At 42.1% G+C, this 24,888-nt stretch overlaps 1 protein-coding gene across 1 annotated transcript; it reads left to right on the top strand.

The window, feature by feature from the left end:
- Nucleotides 1-887: 887 nt before the first annotated feature.
- On the top strand, nucleotides 888-24,888 carry cmpk2 (cytidine monophosphate (UMP-CMP) kinase 2, mitochondrial). The gene is made up of 5 exons (XM_060821734.1): nucleotides 888-1,773; nucleotides 12,475-12,589; nucleotides 14,194-14,395; nucleotides 22,628-22,861; nucleotides 24,686-24,888. The coding sequence occupies exons 1-5, from the start codon at nucleotides 1,156-1,158 to the stop codon at nucleotides 24,813-24,815; spliced, it is 1,299 nt and encodes a 432-aa protein (XP_060677717.1). The 5' UTR covers nucleotides 888-1,155; the 3' UTR covers nucleotides 24,816-24,888.

Genomic DNA, 24,888 nt, shown 5'->3' with positions numbered 1-24,888 from the left:
CAAATCACCTACTACCTCTTATTGCTACTTTCTTCAACACTCTTGCCCCAGAGATTCATCGACCACAATCTTGCTAAGTTCTCCTGATTCTTTACTGATACTAATTTTGTTTTAGTTCCCCAGTTTCAAAGATGTTGTGAAACTTGAAAGGGTTCAGAAAAGATTTACAAGGATGTTGCCAGGGTTGGAGGATCTAAGCTACAGGGAGAGGCTGAACAGACTGGGGCTGTTTTCCCTGAAGCTTCGGAGGCTGAGGGGTGACCTTATAGAGGTTTACAAAATTATGAGGGGCATGGATAGGATAAATAGACAAAGTCTTTTCCCTGGGGTCGGGGAGTCCAGAACTAGAGGGCATAGGTTTAGGGTGAGAGGGGAAAGATATAAAAGAGACCTAAGGGGCAACTTTTTCACGCAGAGGGTGGTATGTGGATGGAATGAGCTGCCAGAGGAAGTGGTGGAGGCTGGTACAATTGCAACATTTAAGAGGCATTTGGATGGGTATATGAATAGGAAGGGTTTGGAGGGATATGGGCCGGGTGCTGGCAGATGGGAGTAGATTGGGTTGGGATATCTGGTGGGCATGGATGGGTTGGACTGAAGGGTCTGTTTCGATGCTGTACATTCCTATGACTCTATAAGTAGTGTTTCCAGGAAATGTTCTGTATCTTTTGTGAACACACACACACAAAGTAACCGTTTGTTTCTCTGCTGTTTCCCTAATCTCCACTATAATGGCTCCCATCCCCAACTGGCATGCGTCCACGTCTATCCTTTTGTATCCCGTTACATGCCCAGTGGAAAGCTTTTACTGTCTACCTTTACGTTCCTCGTTACATTTTCTTTTGGGGGGGGGGTGACATTTGCTGCGACCCCGGGGAAAAACAAAACTGAACGAACACAGTTTAGAGCCATGACCCTGAGCTGATTGCTGGGGTGTTTGTTTACAGTTGAAAAGCAGCAAGCCCCATTCCTGGAAAGCAAGAGTTGGAGAGCCCGCGAAGGGGATGGCTTTCGTTTCCTTGCGACTGACCGATCGGCTTCGCTTTCACTTTCCCGACGCGGTGTTTTGTTTACTGAGGGCTGCGTTTCGCTTCTGCAGAGGCAGCGGTTTCGGTCCGAGGAAATGCCCTAAGGGGAGCGGACTCGGGCGGTGCCATGAATGTTCGCTGCAGTTCTCAGATGGCTCAGGCACTGGGCTCGGCGCTGTACAGGGAATGGGCCAAGAGACTCTTTGCCATCGAGTGCTGCAACAACTCGGAGCCGCTTTACTTCGCCCTGAGCCCGTGCCCCGAGGGGCCCTGGGACCAGAGCTCCCGGCTGCACCGGGTGCTCAGCCGCGGCGAGAGCTACTCGGTCTGCGTCGCCTCCGACAACAGGATCGAGGGCGCTGAGTCCTACGCCCGGCTGCGGGCTGGGCTCACCGGGCTGCCCCCGCGGTGCCGCGTGATGGAGCTGATGGCATTCTCCCCCGGCCGACAGGGATCTCTGATCAAGGGATTCCTGGTGCAGGACGATCGCCATCACGAGGGGACGGAGCATCTCCTGCAGCGTCTGGTCCGTGAGAGCGGGCAGACCACTCTGTGCAGCTACACCAGGGACGGTGCTGGCAGAATCTGGCAGAGGCTCCGGCTCCTCACTGATGGGCAGGACAGGGAGATCTCCAGGAACTGTCTCTCTCCGGCCGCAAGACCAGAGCTCCATCCCTCGGTGTTGAACATCAAAAACTCAGTTATATTCTTCAAGTACGAAGATGCTTACTGCGTTTTGAAAGAGGTAAGCCGAACCGCCCCCCACCCCTCACCATGATTCTTTAAGGGAGCTGTATTGAACAAGATACATTGGAGAACACTAAGACGCCACTTGTACATTGGTTACATTAGAAACAAATAAATTAGGACCAGTGTAGGCCATTCGGCCCTGATTCCTGATGAAGGGCTTATGCCCGAAACGTCGAATTTCCTATTCCTTGGATGCTGCCTAACCTGCTGTGCTTTAACCAGCAACACATTTTCATTCGGCTCATTAACTCAATTGATAATATATTTTTTCTCTCTCTGCCAAAGTGAACAACTTCAAATTTTCCCATCTGATGCTCCATTTGCCAGAACTTGCCCAGTCACTGAACCTATCTATTAGTCTGCATCTTTGTTATGTCACCTTCACAATGTACTTTCCTATCTATCTTAATGCAGTTTTCAAATTTGACTACCATGCCTTAATTCCCTTATCTAAGTTAGTGATACATATTTTAAAAGGCATAAGTGGGGGCTGCAGATGTTGGAGATTAGAGTCAGGAGTGTGGTGCTGGAAAAGCACAGCAGGTCAGGCAGCATCCTAGATGCAGGAGAATCAATGTTTTGGGCAAAAGCCCTTCATCAATAAAGGGTGATGAATGGCTTTTGCTCTGATGAAGCAATTTGCCCAAAACGTCAATTTTCCTGCTCCTTGGATGCTGCCTGACCTGCTGTACTTTTCCAGTATCACACCCACAACATTTTTAAAGTCCTAGCACAGACCCTTATGGGACCTCACTTGAATATCTGGCCAATCTGAAAAAGACCTACTTATGTGTAATCTGTTTTCTGTAAGCCAGGAAATCTTCTATCCATGCTAATATGTTATCCACAAGCTCCTGCTTTGGTCAGTAGTTCTTTTATGTAGAGCCTTGACAAAAGCCTTGTGATAATTCAAGGCTCCTCCTTATCCATATTGCATTTACTTCTTCAAACAATTCCAATAAACTGATGAAACACGATTTTTCTTTCACAAAACAACACCTTGAGTTATTCCAAGTGTCCAGTTAGGTATTTGGAATCAGATGTGCTATGACACACCTCTGCAGCAGATGGGACTTTGAATCAGGTCTTCAGGACCAGAGATAGGAACCCTACCACTGTGCTACAGGACCTATTCAAGTACCCAGTTATAACCTCCTCAATGATTGATTCTAACACTTTCCTATGAGAGAATTCAAGGTCACTCGCCTATAGATTTTTATTTTGCTAGCTACCTCCCTTCTTGAATAGAGGTTTTATGTTTGCTACTTTCCAGCCTGATGAAACTGCTCCAGAATTTAATTCCAATGCATTTGCATCTTCATCAGACACCTCCTTTCAGCTCCAGGATGAAGTCTTGGCATGCAGGGATTAATTAACTCCATTACTTTCTAAATTGTAAGCTGCCAGAGGAAGTGGTGGAGGCTGGTACAAGTGCAACATTTAAGAGGCATTTGGATGGGTATATGAACAGGAAGGGTTTGGAGGGATATGGGCCATGTGCTGGCAGGTGGGACTAGATTGGGTTAGGATATCTGGTCTGCATGGATGGGTTGGACCGATGGGTCTGTTTGCATGCTGTACATCTCTATAACTCTATGACTCTAATTAAGCCAGGCAACAGTGTCAAATCCAAAACTTATGTCTCTGACTCATTTCATGCAGAGTGATTCTACTTTGCATTCATTGCCTCCTCATTCAGCCAATGTGCAACATGTTGTCCCCAATCTCACTGAATTTGGGATCGAAGGCAGTTCCCTGCAGGTGGACACTGGAACGTGTCGCTAATGTTACCAGCACTGGTAGAACAAAACAGAACAAACTAATGGGCCCACTGGCCATGAAGGGCTACAGTTTCATTGAGACTGACAAATGACAGCTTCTAAGGCTGTAAGGAGAGGGAGAGAGAACCTTTGCCTTGTGCCTTAGTGAAGGACACCTGGGGAATTTATAATGGGAATCCTCCAGTGATGGTGACATTGAGGTTTTGGGTGCCCACTCACTGCCCATTGGATGAGTCCCTCCTTGGCCCATGAGTTCTATGTTCTAGGGCGACTTTCCTGACACAGCTCACAATCTTCTCTGGAAGTGGGAAGTGGGTGTTTGTGGGATGAGGTGGGAAATGGGAGAATTGGTGGTGAGCTTGAGTTGGCACATCCTGCTGCTAACTGCTTGGTGAAATTGTCACTAAAAGGCCAATTAATTGACTGCCTATCTGCAGTAAACAAGCAACCACACTGCTTTCATTCACACCAGAGCTGAAAATGTGTTGCTGGTTAAAGCGCAGCAGGTCAGGCAGCATCCAAGGAACAGGAAATTCGACATTTCGGGCACAAGCCCTTCATCAGGATGAAGGGCTTATGCCCGAAACATCGAATTTCCTGTTCCTTGGATGCTGCCTGACCTGCTGCGCTTTCACCAGCAACACATTTTCAGCTCTGATCTCCAGCATCTGCAGACCTCACTTTTTACTTTCATTCACACCACACTGGGAGGCTTGGAATATGCTCACAGATGTGGACTACATTCAGCAATCCAATACATTAAAAAAAACAAGAAAATTATTTGCTTAAGTAACATTCAAATTTTTTAACTTTTCATTTATTGCAAAAATCTTTCCCTGTCCATGCGTGAGAAAAAAAAACAATAAAATTATTAAAGCAACTAAAGCCACAACATAAGTACACAGAACGCATAAAATGATAAAAACTCAAAGATGATAAAACTGCTAAATGCCATGCAAAGGCAAATCCCCATTAGCATTTAATTCACCCTGCCCATTACTTGATCCTAAGCATTCTTATTGTCTCAGAAGCACACATGCATACACACAAGGTCTCTCGCATTCACCCAGACATAGACCCACAAGTACATGCATACAGCAAAGGGCAAATCAGTAGAGAGTCAGACATGCATGGACAAAGACAAACGTGCCCATGCTCACAGTCAGACATGCATATGTGCACAGAGAGATAATGCCAGAAATGTGACAGAAAGTATGTGCTGATCATCAAGCCCCAAGACTCATCAGTCTCACCTCGAGCATAATACTTGGGACGCAATGATAAAAATAGCTAATTTTTTTTATATAACTGTTATCAAAGATAACTGGAACATCACCAGGTTTCTTTAGCAAACTCAAAATAATTCATTTATTATGAACAAAGATTAATTTTAAAGTAAACAGCAGCTACTCATTAACATCTAAGCTATGAACCATAATTAAGATTACATCCCATTTAATCCCACATACAAACACACATGTAAACAAGTCTTTGCAGATATGAAGACAAAAAGAGAAATAAACCACTGTCATGGCCAAACATTTGTAATCTAAAGATAATGTAATTATCTTAACAGGTCCATGAATGTGCTGTTGACAATACTGAATTGCTGTAGCTGTAGATTGATGACACAGTTGAAGTTTTAAATTGGAGAAAGGCCAATTTTGATGGTATTACGCAAGAACTTTCAAAAGCTGTTGGGGACAGATGTTCGCAGGTAAAGGGACGGCTGGAAAATGGAAAGCCTTCAGAAATGAGATAACGAGAGTCCAGAGACAGTATATTCCTGTTAGGGTGAAAGGAAAGGCTGGTAGGTATAGGGAATGCTGGATGACGAAAGAAATTGAGGGCTTGGTTAAGAAAAAGAAGGAAGCATATGTCAGGTATGGACAGGATAGATCAAGCGAATCCTTAGAAAATATAAATGCAGTAGGACTATACTTAAGAGGGAAGTCAGGAGGGCAAAAAGGGGACATGAGATAGCTTTGGCAAATAGAGTTAAGGAGAATCCAAAGAGTTTTTACAAATAGAGTAAGGACAAAAGGGTAACTAGGGAGAGAATGGGGCCCCTCAAAGATCAGCAAGGCCACCTTTGTGTAGAGCCGCAGGAGATGGGGGAGATACTAATGAGTATTTTGCATCAGTATTTACTGTGGAAAAGCACATGGAAGATGTGAAAAGGAGGGAAAAAATGGTGATATCTTGAAAAATGTCCAGATTACAGAGGACAAAGTGCTGGATATCTTCAAACGCATAAAAGTGGATAAATCCTCAGGACCTGATCAGGTGTACCTAGAACTCTGTGGGAAGCTAGGGAAATGATTGCTGAGCCTCTTACTGAGATATTTGTATCATCGATAGTCACAGGTGAGGTAGCGGAAGACTGGAGGTTGGCTAACGTGGTGCCACTGTTTAAGAAAGGTGGTAAGGACAAGCCAGGGAACTGTACACCAGTGGGCCTGTCGTCAGTGGTGGGCAAGTTGTTAGAGGGAATCCTGGGGGACAGGATGTACATGTATTTGGAAAGGCAAGGATTGATTAGGGATAGTCATCATGGCTTTGTGCTTGGGAAATCATGTCTCACAAACGTGATTGAGTTTTTTGAAGAAGTAACAAAGAAGATTGATGAGGTAGACGTTATCTATACTGACATCAGTAAGGTGTTCGACAAGGTTCCCATGAGAAACTGATTAGCAAGGTTAGATCTCATGGAATACAGACAAAACTAGCCACTTACATACAGAACTGGCTCAAAGTTAGAAGACAGAAGGTGGTGGTGGAGGGTTATTTTTCAGACTGAAGGCCTGTGACCAGTGGAGTGCCACAAGGATCAGTGCTGGGTCCACTACTTTTCATCATTTATATAAATGATTTGGATGTGAGCATAAGTGTTATAGTTAGTAAGTTTGCAGATTACACCAAAATTGGAGGTGTAGTGGTCAGCGAAGAAGGTTAGCTCTGATTATAATGGAATCTTGATCAGATGGGCCAATGGGCTGAGGAGTGGCAGGTGGAGTTTAATTTAGGTAAATGTGAGGTGCTGCATTTTGGGAAAGCAAATCTTAGCAGGACTTAATGGTAAGCTCCTAGGGAGTGTTGCTGAACAAAGAGACCTTGGAGTACAGGTCCATAGCTCCTTGAAAGTGGAATCCAAGTAGATAGGATAGTGAAGAAGGTGTTTGGTATTCTTTCCTTTATTGATGAGAGTACTGAGTACAGGAGTTGGGAGGTCATATTGTGGCTGTACAGAACATTGGTTAGGCCACTGTGGGAATATTGTGTGCAAATCTGGTGTCCTTCCTATCAGAAAGATGTTGTGAAACTTGAAAGGGTTCAGAAAAGATTTACAAGGATGTTACCAGGGTTGGAGGATTTGAGCTATGGGGAGAGGTTGAATACGCTGGGGCTATTTTTCTTGGAGTGTCAGAGGCTGAGGTTTATAGAGGTTTATAAAATCATGAGGGCTTGGATTGGATAAATAGACAAAGTCTTTTCCCTGGCGTGGGGGAGTCAAGAACTAGAGGGCATAGGTTTAGGGTGAGAGGGGAAAGATATAAAAGAGACCTAAGGGGCAACCTTTTCACACAGAGGATGGTACAGGGATGGAATGAGCTGCCAGAGGAAGTGGTGAGGGCTGGTACAATTGCAACATTTAAAAGGCACTTGGCTGGGTATATGAATAGGAAGGGTTTGGAGGGATATGGGCCAGATGCTGATAGGTGGGACTAGCTTGGTTGGGATATCTGGCTGGCATGGAGAAGTTGGACCAAAAGGTCTGTTTCAGTGCTGTACATCTCTATGACTCTAATTGTAAGAAATTACATTCTTTGAATTGAGAAAATGACAAAATAAACCCCTCTCTTCCAGTTTGCTCACATTGTCCTTATGCATAACTATATACCAAGATACCTCCACCCTGCGACAGATAAAATACCATTTCTAAATGTGTTTCATTTCAATGAAGACAAGTATATAAAATGAAAACTTTTTTAAAAATTGTTTTCATTCATTCACTCATTTCACTCAGTTGAGACAATTTCTTTTCTTCCATTTAATCTCCAAACTATTCCATATCATTTTATCTTGATAGTGCATCATCAGTGACTTTATCTTTACCAGCAAAATTAACAATCTTTATGTTATAAGTTAAATTATTTTTCTTGCTCTTCTTAGGTATTGCTATATTTCAATACATCATCCAATACATGATATAATTAGGTTCGGTTTAAAGCTGGTTCATGATCTTTGGAAAGTAGCTGGAGAGTTTTTTTAGAGCTAAATGGTGTGATTCACCATTGATATAACTCATTTGTTGTAACAAGAACTGATTGCTTCTCGTCTCTTGATAGTGAAACTGCTTGTCATTAGCTCTTCAATATAAACCATAGTAAGGAACAAAGCTCTGCCAAATCTGTCAATACAAGCTTCTAACAATGAAATTGAAAATGAATTTATGTTCGTCAAGCATTTACTTTTCTATAATCTCTATAGAATCTAATTGACTCATTGCGTTTAGATACCAATACCATTGAAAAACTCCCACTGCTTAGACTAAGTTAAATCAAGTCACCTTTCAATATATTGATAAATCTCTGTTTTCACCAGGGTCTGTTTCTTCAGATTTAAGTGATATTGTTGTCAAAGATGTGGCTAAGGGTACCCACATGGATCCCCACTCTGGCCTTCTTTTTGTGGGTTATGTGGGAAATTCCTTGTTCCTGCCCTACTTGGGCCTTCACCCTCAGTTTTTTGTCCAATACATAGAGTCATAGAGATGTACAGCATGGAAACAGACCGTTCGGTCCAACCCGTCCTTGCCGACCAGATATCCCAACCCAATCTCGTCCCACCTGTTACTTCTTTAAAAAACTCAATCACGTTTGTGAGACATGATTTCCCACGCACAAAGCCATGTTGACTATTCCGAATCAGTCCTTGCCTATCCAAATATATGTAAATCCTGTCCCTCAGGATTCCCTCCAACAACTTGCCCACCACTGAGGTCAGGCTCACTGGTCTATAGTTCCCTGGCTTGTCTTTAGCGCCCTTCTTAAACAGTGGCACCACGTTGGCCAACCTCCAGTCTTCCGGCACCTCACCTGTGACTATCGATGATACAAATATCTCAGCAAGAGGCCCAGAAATCACTTCTCTAGCTTCCCACAGAGTACACCTAATCAGGTCCTGGGGATTTATCCACCTTTAACCATTTCAAGACATCCAGCACTTCCTCCTCTGTAATATGGACATTTTGCAAGATGTCACCATCTATTTCCCTAAAGTCTATATCTTCTGTATCCTTTTCCACCCTAAGTACTGATGCAAAATATTCACTTAGTATCTCCCCCATTTTCTGTGGCTCCACACAAAGGCCGCCTTGCTGAGGGGCCCTATTCTCTCCCTAGTTACCCTTTTGTCCTTAATATATTTGTAAAAACCCTTTGGATTCTCCTTAATTCTATTTGCCAAAGCTATTTCATGTCCTCTTTTTGCCCTCCAGATTTTCCTCTTAAGTATGCTCCTACTTTCCTTATACTCTTCTAAGGATTCACTCGATCTATCCTGTCTGTACCTAACATATGCTTCTTTCTTTTTCTTAACCAAATCCTCAATTTCTTTACTCATCCAGCATTCCCTATACCTACCAGCTTTACCTTTCACTTTCTCTGGATTCTTGTTATCTCATTTCTGAAGGCTTCCCATTTTCCAGCTGTCCCTTTACCTGCGAACATCTGCCTCCAATCAGCTTTTGAAAGTTCTTGCCTAATACCGTCAAAATTGGCCTTTCTCCAATTTAGAACTTCAACTTTTAGATCTGGTCTATCCTTTTCCATCGTTATTTTAAAACGAATAGAATTATGGTCGCTGGCCCCAAAGTGCTCCCCCACTGACACCTCATTCACCTGCCCTGCCTTATTTCCCAAGAGTAGGTCAAGTTTTGCACCTTCTCTAGTAGGTACATCCACATACTGAGTCAGAAAATTGTCTTGTACACACTTAAGAAATTCCTGTCCATCTAAAACAATGGCAGTCCCACTTGATGTTTGGACATTGATGATGTCATTTGTACTGCTGCCTGCTGTAATCCAAAATTAAGAAATTGAATCAGTTTTGCTTTCAATTTCCATCCTTCTCTTAACTTCACCTGGTTTATCTCTAATCCTTCCCTCTCCTTTCTCAATTATGTTGTTTCCATTTTTGGGAATAAGCTGTCTACCAATACTTACACCCTGCTTTCTGCAACGATTACATTCCATTTTACTTGTTCCTCCATTTCTATTGCTGCTGTGATATTACCACCTTCCATAGAGGAGCATTTGAAATGGTCTCCTTTTTCATCCACTTTAGCTGACAGGGCCCTCAGCCAAGTCCAACCTATTTCTGCCTCAATTTTACCCTCAACCATTCTCCTTCCACCCAGAACAATGATCGGGTTCTTGCTTGTCCTTACTTTCCACTTAGCAGTCTTTGCATTCTTTGCTCATGCTCCCACATTTCTGGCACTTCCAGCAGAGTGCCTCCAGCAGAAATACCTTATGCAATCCTCCATTGTTAGCTCTGCATGAGAATCGTTTCCTCCAAGGCAGTCTGGCCTACTCCTGCACCACTCCTACACCTCCGACCGTATAACTAGGAAAACAGAGAGGACTTTAAACAAAACATGGGGGTGGGGGTCAAGGGATCAAGTTTGGGAACATGTGGTACATCAAACAGTGGAGTCAAGGCCAAAGCGAAAGATATTATTAAGGTAAGTGATAAACCGATCATGGTAGGAAGAGACATAGAAACAATTATTATGGTAAATCAACAAGTAAAGCTAGAATTTATAGAAAATAATTAAATGATAAAACTAATGGCTCTGTTTCTGAATGCACAGATGAATTGAGAATGCAAATAGAAATAAGTGAATATGAACCTATAGCCATTATAGAAGAATAGCTGTGAATGAATGGAATGGGACCTGAAACTTGAAGGCTACAGGACATTTAGGAAGGATGGGGAAGCAAGGAAAAAGTGGAAGGGTGGTTATGTTACTTAATAATGGTACCGGCACAGTAAAGAGGGATGACCTAAGTTCAGGAACTCAAAACAAGAAAACAGTTTAGGTAGAGGTGCTAATTGATAAAGGCAAGAAGTTGCTTGTGAGAATAGTGCACAGACCAGTTAACAGCAACTGGATGGAGGGTGGAACACAAAGGAAGAAAACATTAGAGTTTGTCAGAAAGTTATGACTAAATTCATGTGAGATTTTAATCCACATATTGATCAAAAAAAGTCAAATGGGCAAAGGTAGCCTCGATGAGGAGTTCATGGAATATTTCCATCATATTTAGTTTTTGAGAACAACATGTTTTGGAGCTAACCTGGCAGCAAGCTGTATTACACCTGGCATTGTGCAATGAAATAAGATTAATTAATTAAAGGTAAAGGTGCTCCTACGTAGCAGCAACCATGAAATGTTTGAATTTTACGTTTATTTTGGAGGAGAGAGGAGTGGGTCCGAGACTATTTTTTAAAAAAATTAAATAGGGCAGTTATTAAGACATGGAAACAGCTGGCTAAAGTGAATTGGCAAACTAGGCTGAAGGATATTTTAATAGAAATGCAGTGCCAGACACTTAAAGAAATATTTCACAATATATACAGAATCATTACATTTCAAAGAGTAAGAAAAATTCAGAGGGACACACCCACCAACCACAGTTAACCATAAATATTAAAAACAGTATTAAACTTAAAAAGAAATGCATATCATTTTCCAAAGACCGGTGGCAGATAAGATTGGACAGAATATAACAAACAAGAAAGCATAACATAAAAATTAAAAAGGAGGGGAAAATTAAGGTATGAAGAAGCTAGACAGAAATATAAATTCAGATGGGAACAGAACATTAGGAATTTTTATAAATATTTTAAAAAGAAAAGACCATGGAAAATTAGTAATGTAAAATAAGGAATGGAAGATCTGTGAACAAATATTTTGCATCAGTCTTTAATATAGAGCATACCATCAATATCCCAGAAACACTCAGGAAAACACAGTCACCAGAGTTTTGAAGGAAGGTCACTGGACTCGAAACCTTAACTCCATCTTTTCTCCAGAGATACTGCCAGACTTGCTGAGATTCTTCAGCATCTGAAATTCTTTTATCATAATCACCATAGAATTTCTACTGAGTAAATTGTTGGAGCTATGAGCTGACAAGTGCTCGGGTCCTGGATGCTAACTTGATGCTCACAGCATCCCTCCCTTGCCATGCCTTTTCTTGTCTTTGGTTTTAGTACTTTGAATTGTCAGTAGCACCTTAAAGATTTACAATACTTTTCTCTTGCCTTGGAGTTTAGTGCAGACAAAAAGCCAGTCAGCAGTCATCAGTTAAAGAAATGGACATGATACTGAATGGCGCAATCCTACTGCAATCTCACATCTGCTCCAGGTGCCTGCTGCATATGTGGCAGGTACAGTGAATGAGCTTTGACCAAGTGGCCATGTTTCAAAGACTAAGGGAACGCAGTCAAGTCTGGGGAAGCATTTTTCAGCCAGATGGTCCCGGTACGGTAAGTCAAGGGCAGCCTCCAATACCAATCTATGGGTATGGTCAGATGACTTGTTGGCTGGCAATACCTCTGTAGTTTGGGGAGTGTCACGCAGTTAGCTTTCTGAGCCCTGTGTCATGCAGTAAGATTTACTGTAGACTCCACCAACATAAGATAATGGGCTCCTTTAAAGGGTTCAGTAAAAGCAGAATTTTTTTTTAATGCATCTTTTTATGCTAACATTATTTTGAAAAAGATAATGGAGGTTAGGCATTAGCATTCAGATACCAAAAGTTGAGAAAAATAACAATGATTTCTAGACTATTCTGAAACTCCTCTTAAGTTGAATGTTGTGTTTGCGTTTTCATTCACCAAAGTGTGTTGAAACAATTCCTAAAGCCAAGGAAATTCTGCAATTAGCGGATCAATATGACAGAACTCCTAGAAAGGGCCTACATCCAGTAATTGTGATAGAAGGACTCGATGCAACAGGTAAGAAACATCAACATTTTTATGTTCTACTCAACTGGAATATTGGAATACCACATATTTATTTTTATTGTGATAAATGCTGTGGATTCAGTTTGTTGATTAGTATTGTCTTAGAATCCCTAAAACTATTAGGTTAGATTACCTACAGTGTGGAAACAGGCCCTTTGGCCCAACACGTCCATACCGACCCTCCGAAGAGTAACCCACCGAGACCCCTTTCTCTCCGAATAGTGCACTGAACACTATCGGGCAATTTACCATGGATAATTCACCTGACCTGCACGTCTTTAGACTGTGGGAGGAAATGAGAGCACTCGGGTGAAACCCACGCAGACACGGGGAGAATGTGCAAACTCCACACAGACAGTCACCCAAGGCACCCAATGGGCAGACCAGGCAGTCAGTAAGTAAAAAATGAGGTCTGCAGATGCTGGAGATCACAGCTGAAAATGTGTTGCTGGTCAAAGCACAGCAGGCCAGGCAGCATCTCAGGAATAGGGAATTCGACGTTTCGAGCATTAGCCCTTCACCAGGCAGTCAACCATTTAAGGAGCTACTTCCATTAATGTAGTGTAACTAAACCTTCTGAAGTTTAAGTCTTAAGTCTCATCAGACTGATCTTGACTATCCTAGCAGTGTTGTGGAGTGATTAAATCAATAAAATAGATTTAAATAATTTCCTTAAGAATAACAAATTAGTAAATTAAGTCATCATGCTTTTAAAAAATTTAACCTATTTTCAAGTCAACCTGTTCAGAGATGTTATTACACACTACTGGATCAGGTGGGACTTGAACCCAGGGTTTGCCCAGTCCAGGGTTAGGGACAATAGAGCCCTTATCATGTTTTTTGTTTAGGTTAGATCATTAAAACATTGTAGATGAAATGTTATTCATTTCAGATCACTGCGATCATTCAGTTCCTCATAATATACAGGTGAGTGCAGAAAAAGTTTCTTGTCTGTTCTTCAAAATATACTGAATTTTCTTAGGGAACCTCACTCAAGAGTCACTTTTATATTTAATTTCTAATCAATCTGTTCAGAGATATTATTGCATATTTCTGGAACAGGTGGGACTTGAATCCAGGCCTCCTTGCCCTGAGGTAGAGGGCATCACAAGTGAATGTCATTCACTCCTCACCCACTTCCTCTGGGGGCTTTTGTGGTATAGTGAGAACAGCCCTACTGCCGGGCCATTGGGTCTGAATTCAAGTCTCACTCTCTCGAGACATGTGTTACAGCATCTCTGTAACAGGGTGATAAGAAAATATGACCTTTCTGGGATTAGGAGATGGAGTGAGGACCCAGGCTGACCTGTTTTCTTTCTGCAGCTACTTGTTGTGACAGCTATCATATACCAACTATAACATCACATTGACAATCTGACTTGGGGCCTCTGACCTATACATTGTAGTTAACTAGAAAACTTTTAATCATTATATTAAGAGCAAGTAGAATGTTCAATAGAATATTTCCTTTTCTTATTGCTGTGAAACTTTGGTTATCCATATCCTGTTCACTTTACATGAACAATAAGCAATGAAAAAGATCTGTTATATAATGCATTACGGCATAATTTATAGTGCTTTGTATTTATCTATAGGTAAAAGTACATTGACTGAAGCTTTAAGAGACTCCCTCCAAGCAATGCTTCTAAAATCCCCACCAGACTGCATTAGCCACTTAAGAAAAACGTTTGATGCAAAGCCACCTCTTATACGACGGGCTTTTTATGCATTGGGCAATTACATTACTGGCTCCATCATAGCAAGAGAATCTGAAAAGTCTCCGGTAATTGTGGATCGGTAGGTATAGCCTTTAGAAGTACTTGGTTAGCAGTCATTGGTGAATAGCATTCACAGCGTCTTCACTTGGTCTGTTGTTATATGATTTTCTTTGGTAGACAAAAATGATCAGTGGCATGTAACTTTCTTTTATGACATGGATGCATAACTGGTATGCAACTTTCAGTTGTGTCCAGTGAAAAACTAACACTGTCTAATAATATTTTCTCCAATTAAAAACTAATGAATGTACAATTTTCAATATTAAATTCCTTGACTTCTGAAGCACGATTGACTGACAGTATTTTTACAGCTGTAGTAAGTAGTAAGGCAGTTTATAATGAAATCCCTTTTCCAACATTAGTGCAGATACACAAATGCTGCAACTTTAAGAAATCAATGAGGATGATAAATTACTGTAAACTGGAACCAAGGGATTTTACTTAAAATTCACAAACCTAAAGCTGCTTTCATATTGAAAAACAAACCTTGAGGCAGCAACTAATTGCATAATTTCCCATATTTAGTTATGGATAGTGCAGCCCCTCTTCATATTGACTAACTACACTTGGGCTCACCATTCCGTTTTTGCCAACTAGCCCTGGCATTTTAGCTGGTGCATCAATTAAGGTAACAAAAATCCTAATGTTGTGTCACAGAAGAGAACAACCACTCAAACACCTCATTCTGTTTGAACATCACTGCTGTAATATATTACTGCAATCAAGAAATGTGCTTGCTTCAGCAAGCTGCGATGAAGTAGTTGCTTGGTGATACAGAATTTGAGCACTGCTGAAAAAGAAACATGTTTCTGTTGTTGCTACTTTTCACCTTGCTCTATCAGTGCAGGCACAAGGATGTATTTTCACAGGAAGCCAGAATTTATATTGCATGAGTTTATTTGGTAAAGCAACTCTGATTGGATGAAGCATTGCCACGAAGAATGCAACTATCATTCCACCATGCTTTTGTTTAATTACAAAAAAAGAGCAATTCTCGAGCAATTCAAAGAACATTTCCTTATGAGTACTGATCTCTATATACCAATGTATGTAGCTTCTGCTAAGTGTGAGCTGTATTGCAAACCTGACTGATAATCTTAAATTAGTCATAAACGTAATGTTTGATGCATTCTGTGTTGTTTATTTAGTTCTGTCCAACCAAGGAACCACTTCTAATTTTAGATACTGTGTTCTGAGTTTTGTAAGTCCAGGCTGTTTGAATTCAGTCAGTAGTCTGCCTATTGGGAAGAATTGAAGGACACGTTGTTTACGATGATTTGCCATTCATTGGGACATGCAGCCTATGTAGCTGACGTTGCACAAACACCAAAATTCACATTGTACTTTACTTTTCTGTGTGGTAGGCAGAACATTTGTTTGGCTTGATGGTTCTTGTTAGTGGAAAATATAATTTTTGTTGTTACTGCCCAGCAGCAGTGTGAAATGGCTAGTTTCACCTGCTGCTTACGTTATTGAGACACCTTTTACCTTTTCAAGGTAACTTGAATTTCAAAAATTAATGCCTTAGAACTATTTGTGAGTGAGCGCAATACACAGCAAGCAATGACCTGATTGGGGACCCATTATCACATGGAATAGCTTGGCTGAACATTATTTTGGCATTAAGCTTGCGCAGTGTGCAAATGGCTTTGCTCCATTTACAAAAGGTTTCCGATAAAGCCAATATTATACTGTGTGGAACTGTATAAAACCCACCTATCTGAAAAGCTATTCTGCCTACTAAAGAAATAAGCCAGAGTTTCCCAAAGTGGGGAACCCCAGGTTAAGCTGCACATTTGGAGTCATGAGCTCTGAGGTAGAAATGCCTATTTCCCCCTCCTTCCCTTTCATATGACTTCTTCTGCTCCCTCTCACTACTCTGAGGGATTGTGACAATTTTCAGGCCTTGAAATAGGGTTACAGTGGGAAATGTTTGGAACACTGACATGAAAGCCCCCATGACACTATTTCATAGGAAAACGGATAAATGATCTCTCTGGAGCTTTTAAGGACACACACAGGGAATACTTTAATTGAAAGTAAGACAGGACACAATTGCGAAGTACTTTGTATGAATTTTCACAATAGAGGATGAAAATAAAAGGAGATATGAGGAAAAGTAAAAATAAATCAAGCTGAGAAAATCACTGTATTAATATAAAAAACACGATCATGGAGGAACCAATGAGATGAAAGACAGACAAATCTCAAGGCTTTTATAACTTCCATTACAGGATATTAAGAATGAATGAGGAAATTGAAAGATCTCTAATTGTGATCTTCCAGAACTCTCATCCAGAATTAGGCCCTCGCCTTGGAAAATTGCCAATATTTCTCAATAATTTAGGAACCTAAGAAAATAAATGGTTGGCTTGTTTTTTATTAAGAAATGTTTAAAATACCAAGGGATTATGACAGCACAGTTGGAGACAAACTGTGTCTATTGGCATAAGAATCTTGAATCAGAAAATAGAAATTGAAGGTGATTTAAGGCAAAAGAGTCAAATGCAACATGAGGAATGTTTTATGCAGCAAGTTGTGTTGATCTGCATTGCACTGCATGAAAGGGTGGTGGGAGTAGATGCAATCATTGCTTTCTGATGGGAGTTAGCTCAAGTGCTCAAAAGTTAAGGAAAATTGCAAGGCTATGGGGCAAAGTTAGGGAAGAACATAGAATATAGACCTTAGAAAAATACAGTGCAGTACAGGCCCTTCGGCCCTCGATGTTGCGCCAATCCAAGCCCACCTAACCTACACTAGCCCATTATCCTCCATATGCCTATCCAATGCCCGTTTAAATGCCCATAAAGAGGGAGAGTCCACCACTGTTACTGGCAGGGCATTCCATGAACTCACGACTCGCTGAGTAAAGAATCTACCCCTAACATCAGTCCTATACCTACCACCCCTTAATTTAAAGCTATGCCCCCTCGTAATATCTGACTCCGTACGTGGAAAAAGGTTCTCATGGTCAACCCTATCTAAACCCCTAATCATCTTGTACACCTCTATCAAGTCACCCCAAACCTTCTTTTCTCCAAAGAAAACAGCCCCAAGTGCCTCAGCCTTTCCTCATACGATCTTCCTACCATACCAGGCAACATCCTGGTAAACCTCCTTTGCACCCATTCCAGTGCCTCCACATCCTTCCTATAATATGGTGACCAAAACTGCACACAATACTCCAGATGCGGCCGCACCAGAGTCTTATGCAACTGCAACATGACCTCAGGACTCCGGAACTCAGTTCCTCTACCAATAAAAGCCAATACGCCATATGCTGTCTTCACAGCACTATTTACCTGGGTGGCAACTTTCAGAGATCTGTGTACATGGACACCAAGATCCCTCTGCTCATCCACACTACCAAGTATCCGACCATTAGCCCAGTACTCCATCTTCTTGTTACTCTTACCAAAGTGAATCACTTCACACTTAGCTACATTGAACTCCATTTGCCACCTTTCTGCCCAGCTCTGCAGCTTATCTATATCTCGCTGTAACCTGCCACATCCTTCCTCACTATCAACAACTTCACCGACTTTCGTATCATCTGCAAACTTGCTCACCCAACCTTCTAGCCCCTCCTCCAGGTAATTTATAAAAATGACAAACAGCAATGGTCCCAAAACACATCCTTTCAGAACAACGCTGGTAACTGCACTCCAAGATGAACCTTTTACCATCAACTATCACCCTCTGTCTTCTTCCAGCCAGCCAATTCCTAATCCAAACCTCCAACTCCCCCTCAATGCCATACCTCCGTATATTTGCAGTAGCCTACCATGGGGAACCTTATCAAATGCCTTACTAAAATCCATATACACCACATCTACTGCTTTACCCTCGTCCACCTCCTTAGTCACCTTCTCAAAGAATTCAATAAGGTTTGTGAGGCACGTCCTGCCCTTCACAAAACCATGCTGACTATCCTTGATCACATTATTCCTATCCAGATGTTCATAAATCCTATCCCTTACAATTCTCTCTAAGACTTTGCCCACAACAGACGTAAGACTCACCGGCCTAAAGTTACTAGAGTTATCCCTACTCCCCTTCTTGAACAAGGGAACCGCATTTGCTATCCTCCAGTCTTCTGGCACTATTCCTGTAGACAACAAGGACATAAAAATCAAGGCCAATGGCTCTGCAATCTCCTCCCTTGCTTCCCAGAGAATGCTAGGATAAATGCTATCAGGCCCAGGGGACTTATTTACATTCACCCTTTCCAGAATTTCCACCTCCTCTTCCCTATATATCTCAAAGCCATCCATTCTAATTAATTGTGACTCAATATATACATCGGCAACAATGTCCTGTTCCTGAGTGAATACTGACGAAAAGTATTCATTCAGTGTCTCCCCAATTTCTTCAGCCTCCACACGCAACTTCCCACGACTATCTTTGACTGGACCTATTCCTACCCTCGTCATCCTTTTATTCCTGACATACCTATAGAAAGCCTTTGGGTTTTACCTAATCCTACCAACCAAGGACTTTTCATGTCCCCTCCTTGCTGCTCTTAGCTCTCTCTTTAGATCCTTCCTGGCTACCTTATAACTCTCAATCGTCCCAATTGAACCTTCATGCCTCATCTTTACATAGGCTGCCCTCTTCCCTTTCACAAGGGATTCCAATTCCTTATTAAACCACGGCTCCCTCACACGACGCTTTCCTCCCTGCCTGACAGGTACATACTTATCAAGGACACTCAGTTGTTGCTCCTTGAACAAGCTCCACATATCGATTGCACCCTTTCCTTGAAGCCTACTTTTCCAAGCCACGCATCCTAAGTCATGCCTCACCGCATCATAATTTCCCTGCCCCCAGCTATAAATCTTGCCCTGTAGTGCACACTTATCCCTCTCCATTACTGAGTAAAAGTCACCAAATTGTGGTCACTGTCCCCAAAGTGCTCACTACCTCCAATTCTAACACCTGGCCTGGTTCGTTACCCAGAACCAAATCCAGTATGGCCTCAGCTCTTGTTGGCCTGTCTACATATTGTGTCAGGAAACCCTCCTGCACACATTGGACAAACACCGACCCATCTAACGTACTCGAGTTATAGCTTTCCCAGTCAATGTCTGGAAAGTTAAAGACCCCCATAACAACCACCCTATTACTTTCTTCTACGTCTCTAGGACTATTAGGAGGCCTGTAGAAAACTCCTAACAGGGTGACCTCACCTTTCCTATTTCTAAGCTCAGCCAAAACTACCTCAGATGGCGAGTCTTCATCCATCTTCCTTTCCATTGCTGTTATACTATCTTTGACAAGCAATGCCACACCTCCCCCTCTTTTACCCCCACCTCTGACCCTACTAAAACATTTAAACCCTGGAACCTACAACAACCAATCCTGTCCCTGGTCCACCCATGTCTCCGTAATAGCCACAACATCGAACTCCCAAGTACCAACCCACGCTGCAAATTCCTTATTTCGCGTACTTCTCGCATTGAAGTATACACACTTCAAGCCACCTTCCTGTTTACAGGCACCCTCCTTCGAGATTGATGCCATGTTCCTAACCTCCCTACACTCCAGGTCCTGCACCCTAAAGCTACAGTCTAGGTTCTCATGCCCCTGCAGAATTAATTTAAACCCCCCAATAGAGCATGAGCAAACCTCCCCCCAAGGATACTGGTACCCCTCAGGTTCAGGTGTACACCATCCTGTTTATAGAGGACCCACCTTCCTCAGAAAGAACCCCAGTTATCCAGAAACTGGAATCCCTCCCTCCTGCACCATCCCTGTAGCCACGCATTTAACTGCTCTCTCTCCCTATTCCCCGACTCTCTATCACGTGGCACGGGTAACAAACCAGAGACAACAACTCTGTTTGTTCTAACTCTGAGCTTCCAACCTAGCTCCCTGAGAGCCTGCCTAACATCCTTATCCCTCTTCCTACCTATGTCGTTGGTGCCAACGTGGACCATGACTTCGGGCTGCTCCCCCTCCCCCTTAAGGACCCGGAAAATACGATCAGAGACATCACAAACCCTTGCACCTGGGAGGCAACATACCAAACATGAGTCTCTCTTGCCCCCACAAAACTGCCTATCTGTGCCCCGAAATTTCGAGTCTCCAATAACTATTGCTCTGCTCTTCTCCACCCTTCCCTTCTGAGCAACGGGGACAGGCTCCGTGCCAGAGGCCTGAACCCCATTGCTTACCCCTGGTAAGTCGTCCCCCCTACAAGTATCCAAAACGGTATACTTGTTCTTGAGTTGAACGGCCGCAGGGGGTCTCTGCACTGGCTGCTTCCTCCCAGTCCCCCTCACTGTGACCCATCTGTCTGCAATCTTTGGAGTTACTACTTCCCTAAAGCTCTGATCTATGACCCCCTCTGCCTCCCGAACGATCCTAAGTTCATCCAACTCCAGCTCCAGTTCCCTAACACGGTCTTGGAGGAGCTGGAGATGGGTGCACTTCCTGCAAGTGTAATCAGCAGGGACGACCATGGCATCCCTCACCTCAAACATGTTGCAAGAGGAACATTGCACTGCCTTCACTGCCATCCCTCTAAAAGTAACCTATAAAAAACTAGAAAAGCAAAATGCAGCACTTACCTTCTTACCACAACGGGTCTTATTATTAGGTGAGAGGAGGAGGGCGGGTGGGAGGCTCTACCTCTGTAGTGCCTCGGGTTCCTCTCCTGCGTGCCTTTATAGGAAAACAACTTACCCAGGTAGGCTTGCGCTACACCACCTTCCGGGTCCGCTCCGCGCTTTTTAAAAAAAAAATTCAAATTTAAACCGTTTAACAAACGTCGCCGAGCCTTCAAACAGCCACTGCCAAACAGCCCTTACCTGCTCTGCTGAGAGAGTGTGGTTACCTATTTCATTTGCAGCAAGTTAGCATGGACTTGATGGGCTCAATGCCCTCATTCTCTGTTGTAACCGGTTTATTCCGTTAATCTAACATCTGTTGTAGGGAAGTTTCAGAAGTGTATTACAAGGAGGACTGAATGACAGATAAACATGAACTGATCAGAGGAAGTCAGCATGAATGATCAGTCATCTCGAATGATTCTAATGGAAGTTTCTGATCTAAGTAACTTGGAGGTGAAGTGAGTATTTGTGGATGTTACTGATGTGTGATTTTGAAGATCTGGACCCTGGGGGTCTCTCTTCTGCGATAGGTCAATAAATACACCTGCAAATGACTCTGTCAATCATATGAGCAATCATTTATTCTTTGATATAGCCGGGTTGGTAGACTCTGATCAGTTCAGAAGTATGAGTACTCCTAGACCACCAAAAGAATCCGACAACTTGCAGAGTTTGCTGAGGGTTTATATACACCTTTCATAGTTAGACATGGAGCATGATCGCATAGTAACAATCAATCAAATTGCACGAGGCCCTCATGCATTTTTACCTTAGCCTACCATGATTTCTTGTAAACAAATTGTATTTGTCCTGCCAAGTGGTTAGGGTTAAGCCGTTACTTCTGCAATTAATCGGATCTACATCAGTCTGCGGTTTCTTATTTCTGTATGGTTCAGTGCAGTTTAACAATGCAGAAGCCATTTTGTACAGCTTCTTCAGCCATTTGTCCTAGCTCCCAGATGCCAACATTCTCACTTTTAGAAAAAAAATCAATACGGTTCCACTTAAGAGGTTTAACAAAATTGCAAGTAAGTGGGATTGGAAACAACCTGTTGACCTATGTAAATGAATTGATTAACAGGTGGGAGATTGAAAACAATATAGTGGGTACACAGACTCAAACTAGCAGACTGTGACTAATGGTTCCCCCAGGGAATTGTGCTCACACTTCTGCTTATCTCTGTAATTATAAGTGACCCTGAAATTAAAGAATCCTTCTTCAGTTCCCTGCCCAATATTTGGATCCAACTCACAGCATCAAAGATTCAACTTGAGTTTGCTCAATGAGGTAGGTGCTGAATCTATCCCCAACCAAATTGAGAACCAAACATGTGCTGTTGGCACCAAATCAGCCAAGCAGCCAACTGAGCTACCCAGACTCCACGGAATCCATATTACTGTGGAAACCTACGTTTTTTGTGTGTACATTGGCAGCAGTTATTCCCTTTACTGACTAACCTCGAGAAAGACAACAAGTAAGCCTTTTAGAATTTTGATTTGAGAAACAAGACTGGTTTTGGTATGTTTAGATATTCATAAACTTTTGTTTTGTTTCCATGAGGTATCACAGCCTAATTCACTGTTTATACATTCTGTATGTCTTCATAAGGTTTTGAGTGCATTTTGTTATATTCTAGATTCTGGCATAGCACTGCAGCCTATGCTATCGCAACAGAAGTCAGTGGAAAACTAGAGAACCTGCCACCACCACATCATGAATTATACCAGTGGCCCCAGGATCTAATTCGACCGGATTTGGTGCTGTTGCTCACAGTTGATGCAGAGGAGAGAGTCCGTCGTCTAGAACAAAGAGGAGAGATGAGAACAAGGGAAGAAATCGAGCTGGAAGCAAACAGTATATTTCGACAAAAGTAAGATAGTTTTCACTTGAAAATAAGGAATAAGGAGGCAGGGAAGCATCTTCTAACTTATTTTCTTGAAAGTTAAGTGCTTCATCTGGTTGTTCACATCCCTCCCTAAAACCCATCACTTTTCCCCATAAGAAACTTAATTGCTCTTTGGGTTTTAATTCATCAGTGATCAACAAGAAGTTCCAGTATTTCATGATTTGTGTTCTCGTTTTTGAACACTTGCATATTTTTTTATCCAGAAGTTTGCATCTTCTGCTTCTCTGACTCTCTCCCTGCTCCAGTTCCTTTAGTTCCTGTTTATCTTCCAGTTTTGTACAGTGTTAGGACATTGTTAAGTTAAATATTTGTTGTAATAGTTATAACATTTTAGAGATTAGATATACTGACACATATTTTGACGGATATTTCTGTCTAAATTGACAGCACTTATTCCATTTATTGACTAGCCTCAATGAAGTCAACCAAAAAGCTGGATATTAATTTAGTATAAAGAAAGCCTTTTAGAATAATGATCAGAGAAAGGAGATCCGTTTTGGTGTGCTTGCTTCCTCATTGAAATGTTTCTACAATCGGGTAGACTAGTAACTCAGCATGGGAAAACCTGAAACGATGGATTGGTGCTGGACCCTCAACTCCAACAGTAGCAGCTGGATATCAGTGGGAAATTGTATCTATTCTCCTGGACAAAATGAAAAACTGGATTTCAGGCATCTGTAAGCAGTGCCATAGGAGATTGTATGTACAAAGGAACAGTTCACATTGAAAATTATGGACTAGCTAATCATAAAATTATACAGCAGAGAAGGAAGCAGTTCATTGCGCCTATGCCAAATAATTTAGTCTCTAATGATTTATTAAAAATACAATGCCTTTCAGCAAGATGCACTCTGCATACCTGGTCTGCGCTAAACACTGGGGAGCGTTGCTGGCTAAAGACACCTTAGAGTGCAGGTTTATAGTTCCTTGAGAGTGGGGTCTCGGGTAGATAGGATAGTGAAGAAGCTTTGGTTTGTTTTCCTTTATTGGCCAGAGCATTGAGTATTGGAGTTGGGAGGTCATGTTGCGGCTGTACAGGACATTGGTTAAGCCATTTTTGGAATATAGTGTGTAATTGTGGTGTCCCTCCTACAGGAAGAATGATGTGAAAATTGAAAGAGTCAAGAAAAGATTTACAAGGATGTTGCCAGGGTTGGAGGGTTTGATCTATAGGGAGAGGTTGAACAGACTGGGGCTGTTTTCCCTGGAGCGTTGGAGGCTGAGGGGTGACTTTACAGGGGTTTTTAAAATCATGACGTGCATGAATGGGGTAAATAGACAAAGTCTTTTCCCTGGGTTGGGGGAGTCCAGAATTAAATTTAAAAGGGACCTAAGGGGGAACATTTTCACATAAAGAATGGTACATATATGGAATTGAGTTGCCAGAGGAAGTGGTGGAGGCTGGTACAATTACAGCATTTAAAAAGCATCTGGATGGGTAAATGAATAGGAGGGGTTTAGAGGGATATGAGCCAAGTGTTGGCAAATGGGGCAAGATTAATTTAGTTAGGGTATCTGGTTGGCATGGACGAGTTGGACTGAAAGGTCTGTTTCCATGCTGTACATCTCTGACTCTCTGATCCTCAGAGCCCCAATAATCTTTATTGAGACTCAGTAGGTGTCACATGCTGTAGTCACTTAGATACTAACTCGAAGTACGGAAGAAGAAACAAAGGCTAGCATTTCTGGTTATTGACTTGTCACAGAAATGTAGCTCTTAAAACAAACTGTGTGGCTTATACCAAGAACCTTTTTTTTTAACCACATTTATAATCTCTTGTACAATAGGGTGGAAGCAACTTACAGAAGAATGGAGAATCCGGCGTGTGTTGTGGTTGATGCCAGTCCTTCGAAGGACGTAGTCTTCAAGAATACTCTTCATGTAATTAAGAGATATTGTGGCATTGAACAAACTTGACTTCATACATTGGTGAAATCCAACTGCTGAAACACATTAAATAAATCAATCCTTTATTTAATGCGCACTGCAA

The sequence above is a fragment of the Hemiscyllium ocellatum genome, chromosome 3 (assembly GCF_020745735.1).
Source record: "Hemiscyllium ocellatum isolate sHemOce1 chromosome 3, sHemOce1.pat.X.cur, whole genome shotgun sequence".
In the NCBI taxonomy this organism is placed as follows: domain Eukaryota; kingdom Metazoa; phylum Chordata; class Chondrichthyes; order Orectolobiformes; family Hemiscylliidae; genus Hemiscyllium; species Hemiscyllium ocellatum.
The sequence above is the reverse complement of the archived record's forward strand: the minus strand, read 5'-3'. Positions and strand labels throughout refer to the sequence as shown.

What these genes read in the sequence shown, in the direction of transcription:
- cmpk2 (XM_060821734.1), top strand. Translation starts at nt 1,156, where the DNA reads ATGAATGTTCGCTGCAGTTCTCAGATGGCTCAGGCACTGGGCTCGGCG. An exon ending in TCTCCGGTAATTGTGGATCG is followed by an intron (nt 14,396 to 22,627) that starts GTAGGTATAGCC and finishes GTTATATTCTAG; the next exon opens with ATTCTGGCATAGCACTGCAG. An exon ending in AACAGTATATTTCGACAAAA is followed by an intron (nt 22,862 to 24,685) that starts GTAAGATAGTTT and finishes CTTGTACAATAG; the next exon opens with GGTGGAAGCAACTTACAGAA.